Below are 13,459 nucleotides of genomic sequence, written 5' to 3' on the forward strand. Positions count from 1 at the left end.
GGGAAGTAAGGCAGAGAAGTGGACACAGCGGGGCGGGGGAAGGGGGGGAGGTCATGAGCGTGTTGTGTGGAGCATCAACTGTCCAGAACATTGTCTTCACCATAGCCTAGAATATGCTCCTCCGTATTTCCAGACTATTTCCTAGGAAATATTGAGGAAATAATTCCTAGGAAATACTGTATTTGCTCATAAAGACATAAATATTACAATCATAAATACTGTATGTTGGATTTGCTCATAAATTTTGAACATTCCTGAATACTTTCAATCAGTAAACAAAAAGTCACATTCTTTAGCATTAACGTGAAGTTTATCTGATTTTCAAACAGGAATTATATCTACCTTCTTTCATACGACATGCTAATAGCTCATTATATAATGCTCGAACAGAAAAGAAAAATAATCTTTATGGCCTGAGTAATCTTTTAAAGGGTTAAAAGAGAGAGAGAAAGAGAGAGAAGGCTGCAGGTGGTTTGGTGATATTTATAAGCATTACTGAAATTCTTGTGCCAGAGTGAGGAAATGTTCCACAATAATAGGTTACTTCCAGCTAACTGACACAATTTCAACACACGATCTCTGTTATGCACATGTATTGTTATTTTTGTAATTATTTTGATATAATGACTGATTTAGTCTTTATTCCTAAGGAGCCTTAGAACTATGACATTATCTTCCAAGAACACTTTCTTTCATGAAAGAACCATGTTTCTTTATAGTCTGCAGATGTCAGAGGAAAAGGAAACAAAGTGTAGTGTAATGTGCAACCTCTAGCAACCAAAATGGATGCATCAACTTACTTTTTCATTCCACGCCCACAGTCCAATTCCAAGAAATGCTATTCCCAAAAACTGAAAGAAAGAAAAAAAAAAAGGTGTTAAGTGTAAGGATAAATGCTATGTTTTTACTAATACAAATACAAATAAAGTTCTCAACCAACTCTTTTGTCACTTTACCAGGCTGAGAAATACTCTTATCTAAAATGTGAGTGACAGCCTTTGACAGAAAAATAAATACCATAATCACCTTGATTAAAATTAAGCATGAAGAAGAACTGAGTAAAGAAAAGGTGGTATAGGAATCAACCTTAGAAAAGAAGGAAATCCTGTCATTTGCAACAACACGGATGAACCGGGAGGGCCTTATGCAAAGTAAAATAAGCCAGACAGAGGAGATACATACCACATGGTATCATTTACATGCGGAATCCAAATAAATAAATCGAACTCACAGAAACAGAGTAAAAACGTGGTTGCCAGGGGCGGGGGTAAATACTGAAAGGTTAGCAAAAGGATACAAGTTGTAAGATGAGTAAGGTCGGAGGATGTAATGTAAACACCATGACTACAGTTGGTAACACTGTCTTGTAAAACTAACTTCCTCTAAAGGAACGGAAATGATGTCACACACCGAAAGGTAACCGTAAGGTCATGGATGTGTTACCTCAAGGGTGGGGAACCCCTTCACAACATATATACATATCTAATCACCACGATGTACTCTTTAAATATCTTACAATCTTATCTGTCAATTCTATCTCAATAAAGCTAGAAAAACAAAAAATTTAAGTTATTTAAAAAGAAGGGTTGGAATACGCAGGTGCTTCGAAGTCACTGATATTATGAAGGATAATAATTAGGTAGAACCTTGAGTAAAACCGAAGTTATTAATAATGTCTAAGACTGCCTTTCAGTGTAGGAGAGGGCATAGTTCTGCCCCTATAAATCCAAGCCCGGAGTTCACTAGAAATGGAGTATGAGGGACACGAACAGAAAAAAGCCGGTGATCCTCTCTACACCATCATGCCGCTGGGAATGGGCCAGGAAGAAGGCAGGCAGAGCACCACACTCTTTACACAACTTCTTCCAAAGGTAACATGAATCTTACAAAGTCCAACGTGACCCAAAGAAAAGTCCTGCATTCTTCCATTTTTCAGAAACTTAAATTTAGACTTCTATCATCCTTGAGAAGGGCTTCTACAGCTCCGCCTGGTCTCACCTCCATGCCGTAACTTCGTGTATACCCGGGAGCACACGAACACTGCAGTGAGATAAAGGGGCACCCAGCACAGAGCTGTCTCCTCTCCCCAACCACAACCCCACAGTGCTGCCCCTGAGCTGTGCTTGGGGGCGGGGGAGCAAGCAAGCAGTACCCAGCGGGGGGGGGGGGGGGGGGGGAGACTCCCTACTGTACTTAGTTGTCACTGTATTCTATCTGCTCAGGGATACACATTTCTGTACACGTTTTAACATGTCTGAAATCAGGACAGGTCTTACAATCGATGGTATCTCAGTCTTTTCCCCTTGACTTTACCTAAAATAATAGCAGGTCTTGTAATCAGGGTGTCCCATCTTTGATGACACATTGCACAGGGCTGTCCACCCCCTGAGAGCCCAGTGGTCAGGACCGGGTGTAATTGGCCATGAGCAAAGACACATCTTATTCCTCATCCTCATTACCAAGAGCAACTCGGAATTTCCTTCCCAAACACTGAAGTGAAAGGAGAGGCGCAGGTTAACGAGCAGTTTCAATCTGACGGCAGCAGCGCACCCTGTTTATTTTACTAACATCTTGATTAAGTTAAATGTCAGGGAAGCTGTGCACTGAGAGGGCCGCACAGAGAAGACGGGCGTGCGAGTGGTTCTTCTTTGCCGTTCTGGGGAAATCTGAGAGCTGTCCACCTGGCGAGGTCTTCATTCGCAGCAGGGGGAGCTGACACGTGGGCATCAGCTCATCAATCCGAGGGAGGCTGGTGGGGGAAACACCAAGAGCAGAGGGGAAAGGAGGGACTGGGGAAAACAAAACAAAACAAAACAAAACAAAACAAAACAAAAAGAAGAAGGCTGACTGCCTTGAAAATCTGGTTGTGTTTTTAGAGGCACAATTTCCCAAATCTCCTGCCAATTATCAGACTCTGTAATGAACGACATCCAACACCTTGGGAACCCCTAGATGCAGAAGCTACAGCACACCCTTGATTTGACAAAAACAGAAGACCCCTTTCTTCCTGCTCTTGCTCTGAGAGGTTTGGAAAGGGTTTAGAAAGAGTCATTGTGAATGTCCCGACAGAAAACTATGGCTGGCCCCTCTACAGCCCCGGTCAAAGTGTCCCTTTATGTTTCTGATGGAAAACAACAAATACACCAGTCCCCCAAATGACTCCAAGATACTTGGGACTCTAGTACAAAAGCAGAGCAATTCAGCGTGTTACTTTCATATGTAGAGGTCCTAGGCTCAATATGGTAACAAGCCAGAAGGGCAGACACAGCAACCCATCAGACCTCGAAATCACAGAGTGCTTGACTTCACACCTACTGATGTGAAACTCATCCCAGTGAAAAGCCTCGCCTTCTCTAAACAGAAGCTCTTCACAGACACCAGTCAACCACCTTCCCTGATGCAGTCCTCCAACACCGTCAACCTCAGTCAGCTCAGTTCCTCCCGGGGGGACAGGTTCCCACAGAAGGCTCCTGTCTAATCACTAACATTTATTTCTTATTACTGGACAGGCACTGTGCCCATTAGTGCTTTGTCTGCACTCTTTTAAGCTTTACCACAATTTTATTGTGGAACAGACACTGTCATTAACCCCATTTTAAGAAAGGGAAGAATGAAGCATACAGGGTTTCAACCACTACTGAATGATGCAGCAGAGATGGGAACCAAGAGGAGACGGACATCAAACTACGCATTCTTACCAGTCCCAAAAATTTCCCATTTGCCCCCATGGGGTAGAAAGTAGAGGCATTTAGATTAGAATTATACATGATAGGATGAGGACATAATATATTCCTCCCCCCAGAAGGCAAAGTGGACTTGAAGAGGTAAGACAATGAGAACCTTGCTTTCACACAAGGACTGGCTGTAGAACAGAAATCCCCTGTGCAGGTCAGACACAGAGTAACCCAGAAGAACAGAGAAATTCAATGGTGAGCCAACTTTGTCCTCTTTGTATGAAGCTCTCCTCTCTTCTGGGCACTTGGAAAACCCCTTTTCCTTCACAAATCATATAAACAGACTGGAAACCAGTGATTTTCCACCAAGAGGAGAGGGAGAAAGAATCAGAATTTCAAGAATTCTGATTCGAACAATTTCCTCTACAAATTGCTCTAAGACTTCCTGCTTTAACTGTGACTCTCCAAACACGGTTTAAGAATTTGAAGACGAAACACAGTGAAGTGAAGGAAAGCACTCGATACCTAAGCAAGCGGCCCAAGCGGCCCGGGGCTGGGGCCTCAACTGCATACCTTTGCTGCTACATCACTAGCAAATGTCCTCCCAATTACTCTCAGCCCATATGTTTTGTTTTAAAATTGAGTTGTTCCAGCTTCAAGTAATTAAACAGAAAAGAGCCAAAAAACAGAGACAGGCACGCAGCACTGGAGGCTCACTGAGTTTTCCCTTTCCCACCTCTAGAAGAAAAGTTGACCGTAAACCACCAAACTGACCTCATTCTGATACCTTGAGGCCAACTTCCAGGCAACGGGGAAGAACACTTAAAAAGTCAACTCTTCATTCCTTTGAAAAGGGGTGTGTGTGTGTGTGTGTGTGTGTGTAAAAAACCACAGCAGATCTGAGGCCTCTCCCCATGTGGCAGTATATGCAAACATGCAATACTAATATCTGACCACCCAATTTTTGATGTTTTAAATGAGTAACAATAATTTTGCCAACATCTGTTCAGTGCTAAGTAGGAACTAGGCACTGTGTTTTATACAAATTCACTAATTCCTGCCTAATACAGGAGCTGCTAGCTACTGAGCATTCCAAGCATGGCCAGTGCACACTGAAATGTGCTAATAAGTGTAAGACACACACTGGATTTTATTTTATATTTTTAAAAGATTTTATTTATTTATTCATGAGAGACAGAGAGAGAGAGAGAGAGGCAGAGGGAGAAGCAGGCTCCCCGCTGAGCAGGGAGCCTGATGCGGGACTTGATCCCAGGACCCTGGAATCATGACCTGAGCCGAAGGCTGACGCTTAACCATCTGAGCCACACAGGTGTCCTACATTGGATTTTAAAGACTTAATTTAAACTAAAAGAATGGAAAATCCTCAGTAGTTATTTTATTACTGATCATATGTTGAAACTGCAAACTTTGGCTATTTCAAATAAAATAGAATATATTACTAAAGTTAATTATTATCCCCATTTTATAGGTAAGGAAACTTTATCTCAGAAACTTGAAGTTGTGTTGCTCAGGAGATCGGAGTCCTCAGTCAAGCTCGAAACTGTTTTAGTACTTTCCTAAGACTCTTGTCTTAAGCCTCAAAATCACCCCTTTAGTTTCCAGGCACTCAAGGCAAAGGGCTGTATTCCTAACTGGAATGGAGAATGGACTGGAATGGAGAATAGCCCTAAGCGGACACAGAGGGGCACGCTGCCGGAAGCCTGCTCGGTGCAACAGAACAAAAGCCAGCAGAGCGGACACTCAGGAAAAGCTAGAGAGGAAAATGGTCCCAGGATGTGAGCAGGGCAACTGGGCATCTCTGCCAAGAGGGATACATCTGCCCCATTTTGGGGACTGTGAACAGAAGATCTCTTTCTCTATCTGTTGCTTCAGTCCAAGCGGAGCCTCCAACACCTTGGAAGTAGAACAGTGTCCATTCGAACTAGTACAATTGATGACTTAAGAAGTCACTCATCCATCCACATACCACTGTGCATATTTTGACTTCTTACTTCGTGCTAGGTTCTACTTTTCTCTTGTGATAAATACAGGTACAATCCTTGTCTCCAGTGAGCATACAGTCCAGTGAGAGAGAGATTTTAAGCAAATAAAGCATAAAAGACAAAACTGCTCTGGATGGAGCTATTACAGAGAAGAAACTAAGGTCAATACAGACAAAAGAGGAAGACCTGACCCAGAGCGCAGTCCAGGAGGGTTTCCCTATGTCAGGGAGGTAGGAATTGGGGTCTGAAAGATGAGAATGTGACTTGGCATGAATACATGAAGAGTATTTCAGAAAGTCAGAAGAGAATGTGCAAAGGCCCCGTGGTGAGAGGAACATAGCAAGTAAAAAGGTCTAAAAGGTGATTGGTGTGACTGGTGTGTGAAGAATGGGGGGAAAGTGGGAGGTCTGTCATTAGTGACATGAGTACAGCGGACCATGTCACGCAGGGCCCCATAAGGCACATTAAGGAGTTCAGTCATTATGCTAAGAGTGACAGGAAGCCTTCTAAATGCCATCTGTGTGTAGTGGACTGTGATCAGGCAAGGACACAGGCCTTTATCAGATTTGGGCTGCAGAAAAGATGAGAGAGAGTCCAAAATGAACACACAGGGACTGGAGGGAGGCAGCTTTAATCACCCAGACAATACCTGACTGTATCCAGGATGGAAATGTGAAGAAAAAGATGGAATTGAGCCTATTTGGAAGTAAAACTGATATTTTCAGTAATGGCTTGATATGGTGAAGGGGGGGCAAGGGTGAAGGAGAGAGAGGGAGGTGTTAGGGTTAATTCCTATTACTGGTGTCTTCCACACGGAGACAGCAGCCCTTCAATATCCATCTTATGTCCTGACAGAAATAAATCTCAGATGCCAATTTCTTAACTAGCCTAAGATCTAGTGGCATTTCTGGAGGACAGCTTTCTTTTACAGTATTTTGCCTGCTATCTGAATTCTCTTTTAAAGGAGCATATTTCAGCTTGTATACTTTAAAAAATAAGTTATTTAAAGTCTATACGCACATCTACCTCTCCCCACTTTTATTCGTAAAAGGAAGCAGTTATGTACAGGTGTACATTAAAGGTCACAGGCAACTCTGAAATAGACATTTTCAATCCTCTTTGCTTAAAAAAAACAACAATTACGTCAATGGCATCTGCCCAGCATCCCGTGAACAGACTCAAAATAACAATGCAGCAAGGTAAACATGACAGAGGAAAATCAAGATCAGGTCAATCTGTTCAGCTAAATTAGAGCCTCAGAAATATTATCCAAAATAACAATGGAAGGAACTCTTCTTACTTTGACATTCTGATCAAGTTTTTTTTAAAAAAAAACCTCTATGCTCTGCCTGAATAAACAGGAGAGATTCATTGAAAACATTTGACACAGAAGAAAGGAAAGAGTATCTTTAGAGGAAAAAAAAAAGTATTTTCCTTAAACTACAACACAGGTATTATTTTTCACTAGATATTTGCTGACACTTTTGTGATCAACACTTCATTTCTCAGAGGGATGAGGTGGGGGGTCAGGCGGGGTGGGGGGTGGGTGGGGGTTACGAATAGTCCACACAAGTGTGCCAAATATTTATGCCCTAGAAAGACATGTCTTTCTAGGGCAAGGGCTGATATTAGGAATAAAAAGCCTCTGGGCATAATTCCTGCTTTGTCAGAGGAGTCAGCCTGTGCTGGCAGAAAATTCAATACCCAGAAAGTCAATCCCCATTTTGCCACTGGGTCCCTGTGTCCCAGCTGGTGCACTCAAACTGTCCGGAATCCTCATGACAAGATGGCATGACCGATAAAGCTCAAACCTGTAAACAGGACATTCCCCATCTGAGGCGGGGTCACCCTCTCCCACGTCACTCGGCTCCCACAGTCTCCATGTAGTCTGAACACCTGAACACACACCGCCCACGGAGCCCCGCTGCCAGGGCTCGGAGCCTGTGTGATCTCGGGAAAGGCTCCTCGTTCATTAACACGTATCTGAGCCTCTCCTATGAGCCAGGCAGCGCTCGGGGGAGTTGGGATAAATCAGGAAATAAAACAGACCAAAGTGCCTGCTCTTATGGGGCTGACCTTCTAGCTGGGCTGGACTGGGAGGGAAAGGCGATTACAAACAGAAATGAGTAGATTATACAGAATTTGAAAAGGTAAGACCCACGGTGGGGAAGGGAGAGCAGCACAAAGGGACTGAATGTGCCTCAAGGTGGATGGAGCGGCTGCAATATTAAAATGCAGCAGCCAAGGCAAACCTCCATGAAGCAAGCTAGGCATAAGGAAAAAACACGAAGATGGACAGTGGCCTGGTAGATACGGGGCGGGGGGTGGGGGATGTTGCAAAGAAGCAGCCCGGCAGGGCCCCATGGCAGACGCAACAGGAGTCAGATGGGGTGGGGCTCTGAAGCCCCAGTGATGACTGGGATCTCTTCTGGGAGGTAAAGCAGCACTGGAAGGGTTCCTGACTTCCTAGAGCCCCCTAGAGACAACAAGGCCACCTAAGGAAACGCACCAAATGACCGCCGGGGTCCATGTGATCGTGTGGGACTGGGTGGCAAGCCAGGAGCCTGTGACGCCCCCGATGAGTCAGGACTCTGTGCGTATTAGCGCCCTCCCCTTTCTCACGCGGTTCTCTGCCTGCCTCCTCTAAGTAGGAGAAAACCTCCTCGTTCACAGTGATCCGAAGCCTCCCTCTTCTGCACTTCTGTACCCCCTGCCACTTGGACCCTTGCTGACATTCACCCACCTGGGGGGGATCGTGAAGGGGTGACACAATCTGGGCTCAGACTGCAGAAGTGACTTGGGCTGTGTGACCCAGAGCACCTGGGCCAGTCAAGGGGGCGGAAGCACTGCCCTCCGATTAATCATCTCTTCCCCTGATATCGGTTGGGGCATCCCTCCCAGAACAGTGTATACAGGCATGCCTGTGCGTTTAAAAGAAACTAATAAACTCTAGTCAGAATACTGAGATCATGTTTAATTTAAGATCTTTTCTATTTATCTTAGCAATCTGACTCGGGAATTTGGGGTATGCACAGACCCAGATTTTAAATACCTACTAATTTTGAAATCCCACGTTAAAGTAAGTTTCTTCCCACTGGGGCTTCCTGATGCATCGTCCCTCTCCCTAACTTCAGCCCTCCTTGTTTTTGTGTTATCTCCTTTGTAAATGTGTTTTGGTTTCATTGTGCCCTCTTATAAAAAGAGAATTCTTCTACAAGAACGTGGGATATAAATTATAACCAAATTGAGGTTGGGGTAGCTTCTCAATCTATACCCTTCCTTTTTGAAAACCGCCCCCCCACCCACCCACAAGGATGGGCCCCTGCATCCCTGCTTGTGAAGGAGAGCCACTCCCCACCCCCCTCTCTAGACTGATGAGTTGACAAGGTGGGACATGTGTCTCAGGAAGAGTTGTTCCAGCAAATACTAGGCTGAGACAAGAGTCTCTCTTCCCCATAAATCAGGTACTGGACACAGTGATTTTTGCCAGCCCCGGTCTCCCTGATGCTAGAACAGACCAGTGTGCAGTGGAGAAAGCACCAGATGGAGAAAGTAGGAGGCATGCCAAGAGCAACTTCCAATCCTGACCACTCTCTGCTCCTTATCCCCAGGATCCAAGGCTACACTTTCCGATCCTGGGTTCGAAGCAGTGCCCTGGGTGCTTGGGATACACCTCCCCCCTCCCATCTTAGCTGAAGCTACTTTCGGGGCTTTCTGTTACTGACAACCAAGAGAGTCCTAAGATAATAAATAAGAGACCGTATTAATTTCCTTCGGGCTTAGTTCCTGTTAACAGTAAAGCGTGTAGAACAGACGCAAGCGCGATGGTGCTCTGGGGACTGATGAAGACGTGGCAGAAGGTGGCAGGTGCTCCTTTCCAAATAATCGACTAGGATCTCTAGTGGTTCTGAACTACTTAGTAAAGCTGTGGTCACCTGGTAGAAGAAGGAACACATCATTCAGCCGCATGACTTCATGAAAGAAAAGAGTGAGCTGCCCTCTGCTTGCTTGTTGAATTCTGGAAGCAGGACAGTCAGAGCCCAAGAAATGGTTCCCAAAGCAAGAGCCTGGAGGAAAGGGAAAAGGGAGCAGGGAGGAGCCTTTTGCATGGTTCCTGTGTTCTCACCTCCCGTTTTCCCAGAAAGAGCACAAGGGCTCTCTGTCTCTGACCTTGTACCACACCAAGAGAAGGCCAAAGCGCCCCCTTGAAGACATGTCTACAGCCCAGGTGCAATCTTGCTTGGAAACTCCTTTGTCCAAGATTGGAACTTCACTTCCTGGCAAGAACTAGTAACGTGAGCTGGAAAGGGGGAGAAAAGGGGAGGGCTCTGCGGGCAATAAAACCTATACTCTTCTTGGAAATTCCGCAGGCAATGCAGGCACAGAGAAAGGAACGTGAGGGATTAAGCGATGCAAGTCTGGATGCAGAGAGGGAGGCTGCAAATTACAGCCCACTAATCTTCGTCTCGGGAAAAGCCAGGCTTACACTGCCTGGGCTCTTCCATCTGTAACCCCCTGATTAGATCAAGCCAAGGCTAAGAACAGACCAGACACAGGTTCTAAGGGTTGAGGAGGATGGAGTGATATCTCAAGTATTTCAAACGACAGGCATGAGAAGTTACATGAGAAGTTACATTATCTATAGGCAAACATCAGCCTTGGTGGGAATGAGCTTCTGCTGTTGTATGAAAAGAGCCAAGCTGGGCGGCTCCAGCTAATGGGCACCTCCAACGTCTAAGACGCTCAGATGTGCACCGTGTAGTGCTGAGACATCTTCAGGTTTTAGAAAACATCTCGGGCAAGATTTAAAGGTTAAGGCAAATGAAACTTGAAACAGGATTACTCTTTTTTAAAGCACAAGTAGGATTACATGATTCAGTTCATTTGCTAAGTCTCTCCAATAGGCACTGGGCACTCTGCTAGGGGCGGGGGATAGAAAGGTGAAAAATCTAACTGACGATCTCCTTTCCCAAGGAGGTAACTGGCGGGGGAGGCGGAGTGGGTAGGAAACAAACAAGGGAAACCACAGTAGGCTCAGGGAGTGGAGCCTTCCCAGACACAAGTTGCCACAGAAACACAGGGACAGCCAGGGGATCCCCGGGGGTCAGAGGAAGCTTCCTAGGAAGGGACATCTGAACCGTGTTCTAGAGGAAAGGAGACAGGAAGAGCACCTCCATCCAGCAGACGGTCTGGAGCCTGAAAGAGCATGTCCCTCAGAGTGGGCAAGTGCTTCTGGAGCTGAAGCAGAGATCATCAGCCCAAGCCCTGGCAAGCAGGGCTCCTCCACGTGTGGCATCACCCAGGAACGTGCTAGAAATGCAATTCTCGGGTGGCCTCAGACCTACTGCACCAGGAACTCTGGCGGTACAGCCCAGCAAGCCCGTTCTAGCAAGACCTCCAGGTAATGGTGATACCTGGTGAAGTCTGAGAACCTCTGGGCTGGAGGTTGCTAAGCAGGGGCCTAGTCCCTGCAGGTATTTGTGTCTTGGGGAAACCAAGGCACCACCAAGCTAGGTGAAGCCAACCAAGTGTTTTAGCGAAAACGGTGACAGGATCAGACTTCTTTTTAGAAAAATCATTCCAGTACAGCATGGAGAATGAACCAAAGGGAGGTAAGACTGCAGGCAGTGAGTGACTCAAGTTGGGAGGTTACTGCAGTAATCTTAGTAATGAGGACACCAGCCCCAAAGGCAGTGGCAGTGGCAAGAAGATGAAGACAGAAGAGATTAAGGGGAAGACCCTATGGGACATTGTGTGACAGCAAGCTAAGGTTAAGACCATGTGGTTCCTTGAATCAGAATGCCTGGGTTTGAAACCTAAACATGTGACCCTGGGCAAGTCACTTACCCTCCCTAATGTTCAATGTCCAGATCTAGAAAAGGGAGATACTCATTTCCATGAAAACAAGCCCCATGGGAGCAAGGAGTTTAATCTGTTTAGTTCATTCTACAACTCCCCCAAACTTAGCACAATGTGTGCTTCACAGCAAATCTTAAATGTCTGTCAAATGCATTAGGGAACTGTTTGCGGGAGGCAGGGAAGAGAAAAGAATCTAAGAAAACGTCCAGGTTCTTAACTTTAAGCAACTGGGCAGGCTGCAGCATCAAGCCTGGAGTCAGGAATACTGGTAAGGGAGCAAGACCAATGTCAGAGCTCACTTTCAAGCACTCAAGTGAAAATGTCCAGGCACAGACACGTGAGGACCGAGAGGCTGGTCAGCAAGGTCGCTCCCGAGGCAAACTTAGGTTAGATTTGGACAACGAACCTCTCGGTTCTCTGTTTCTTCCTCAATAAAATCCAGAGAATCACAGTATCCATCTGTAGGACAGAATGAGATACACACCCAAGGAGCTGTGCACAGTGCCTAGCACACAAAACATGCTCGCTAAATGTTCTTGTGGTTATTGCTGAGGCCACATAAAGACTTTGTGCAGAAGACAGCCAACCATTGTCCTAGAGAACACTGAGATTTGTGGGGCAGTACACAGAAGGGAACTTGAAGGAGAGACTGCAAAGGAGGAGACAGAGGGGTGGTGAGAATTACAAAACAGAGGTGTCACCAAAGCCCAAAGAAGGAAAATCCATCACCTCTACTTATATGTGAAGTCTGGCAGAGAAAGGGGCCGAAACAGCAGAGACTGCTCATGTTCATTCAAATGGAAAATGAAACTTAGAACAACAAGAAAACATTACAGAAAGTAACTTCCCTTCTTTCAAACTAGTTTCCTGATTCTGAACACCACTGGCACCATCGCCAGACAATCCCAGTGCCTGCTGTGGCTGGGCAAGACCCCAAGATTGGCTGGGAGGTACGGCACCGACCAAAAAAGGAAATTGGGACTGGTCTGGGGTCACCTCTATAGTGGCCGGTAACATCCTTCACCTTGCATAGGAGTCCAAAGGGAAACAGTTATGCAATGTGCTTCAAGACCAACAGACTGGGTGTCGGGAGTGCCAACCAGGATGATAACTAGCTGGGTGAATCTGGCCAAGTAACGGAACAACAGTTTCCTGGAGCATAAAGGGAGAAGACTACTCCCTGTCCCAGCTCCCCAGGACTGTGGTGATCCAATACAAAGGAAGACATTTTGAAAAGGCTAGGCTATGTACATAGTTGATGTGATTAAAGTATCACATCTTATCCATCTGTTAAAACAACGGGGTGAGTCGCACACTGTAGCCTCTGGCCATGTCATGTGGCCCACACACAGCCCTTAAGAATCCATGCACACTAATCGTTCATGGAAAATACCAGAGTATTTTGTGTTAGGAGCTCATTTCCTCAAGTTTTTGCTCTTCTTATGGGGGAGGAATTGATTGTAATTACAAGTGAGTCGTTTGTTTCAGACTGCCTTCGAGGAAATGTGTATAGCAGACAGCCTGGGAAGACAGACCATGTTTCCTTACAGAGATCCTGCAAAGGATCAGGCAGGCTTACTGCCAAGTATAAAAGTTTTGGGTTCCCTAAATTCAGGGACCTGTAACACGGCTTGTTTTATACAGAGTGATCAACTGGCCTTCTCCGCATCACCCTCTGGAAACTGGAGCTCAGGAAAAGAGTATGAAAAATACTGCTACTCTGGCTACGAGTAAGGTGTGATTGATAAAGTCCTAGGTCTTGGACTCTGGAGTCTAGTGCCTCTGTCAGCAGCCATGACAGTGGGGCAAGGTAACATGTTAGCTGGCAGGTAGGGCAGGTAGGGCAAAATCTCAGACCTCTCACAGTGTTCTTGTTTTACAGAAGAGCAGCTGGTGTTTCCCTCTCACCCAACAGACTGGTCT

The 13,459-nt window shown here is 45.6% G+C and overlaps 1 protein-coding gene across 2 annotated transcripts in view; it reads right to left on the reverse strand.

The window, feature by feature from the left end:
• TSPAN5 (tetraspanin 5) overlaps positions 1 to 13,459 on the reverse strand; it is a 171,729-nt gene that overhangs the window by 31,964 nt on the left and 126,306 nt on the right. For both annotated transcript variants that reach the window (XM_059376269.1, XM_059376261.1), the window contains exon 2: positions 801 to 851. In XM_059376269.1, coding sequence (XP_059232252.1) covers positions 801 to 851 — 51 coding nt within the window. The remainder of the gene's footprint in view (positions 1 to 800; positions 852 to 13,459) is intronic.

Source organism: Mustela nigripes, chromosome 1 (assembly GCF_022355385.1).
Source record: "Mustela nigripes isolate SB6536 chromosome 1, MUSNIG.SB6536, whole genome shotgun sequence".
Taxonomy (NCBI): domain Eukaryota; kingdom Metazoa; phylum Chordata; class Mammalia; order Carnivora; family Mustelidae; genus Mustela; species Mustela nigripes.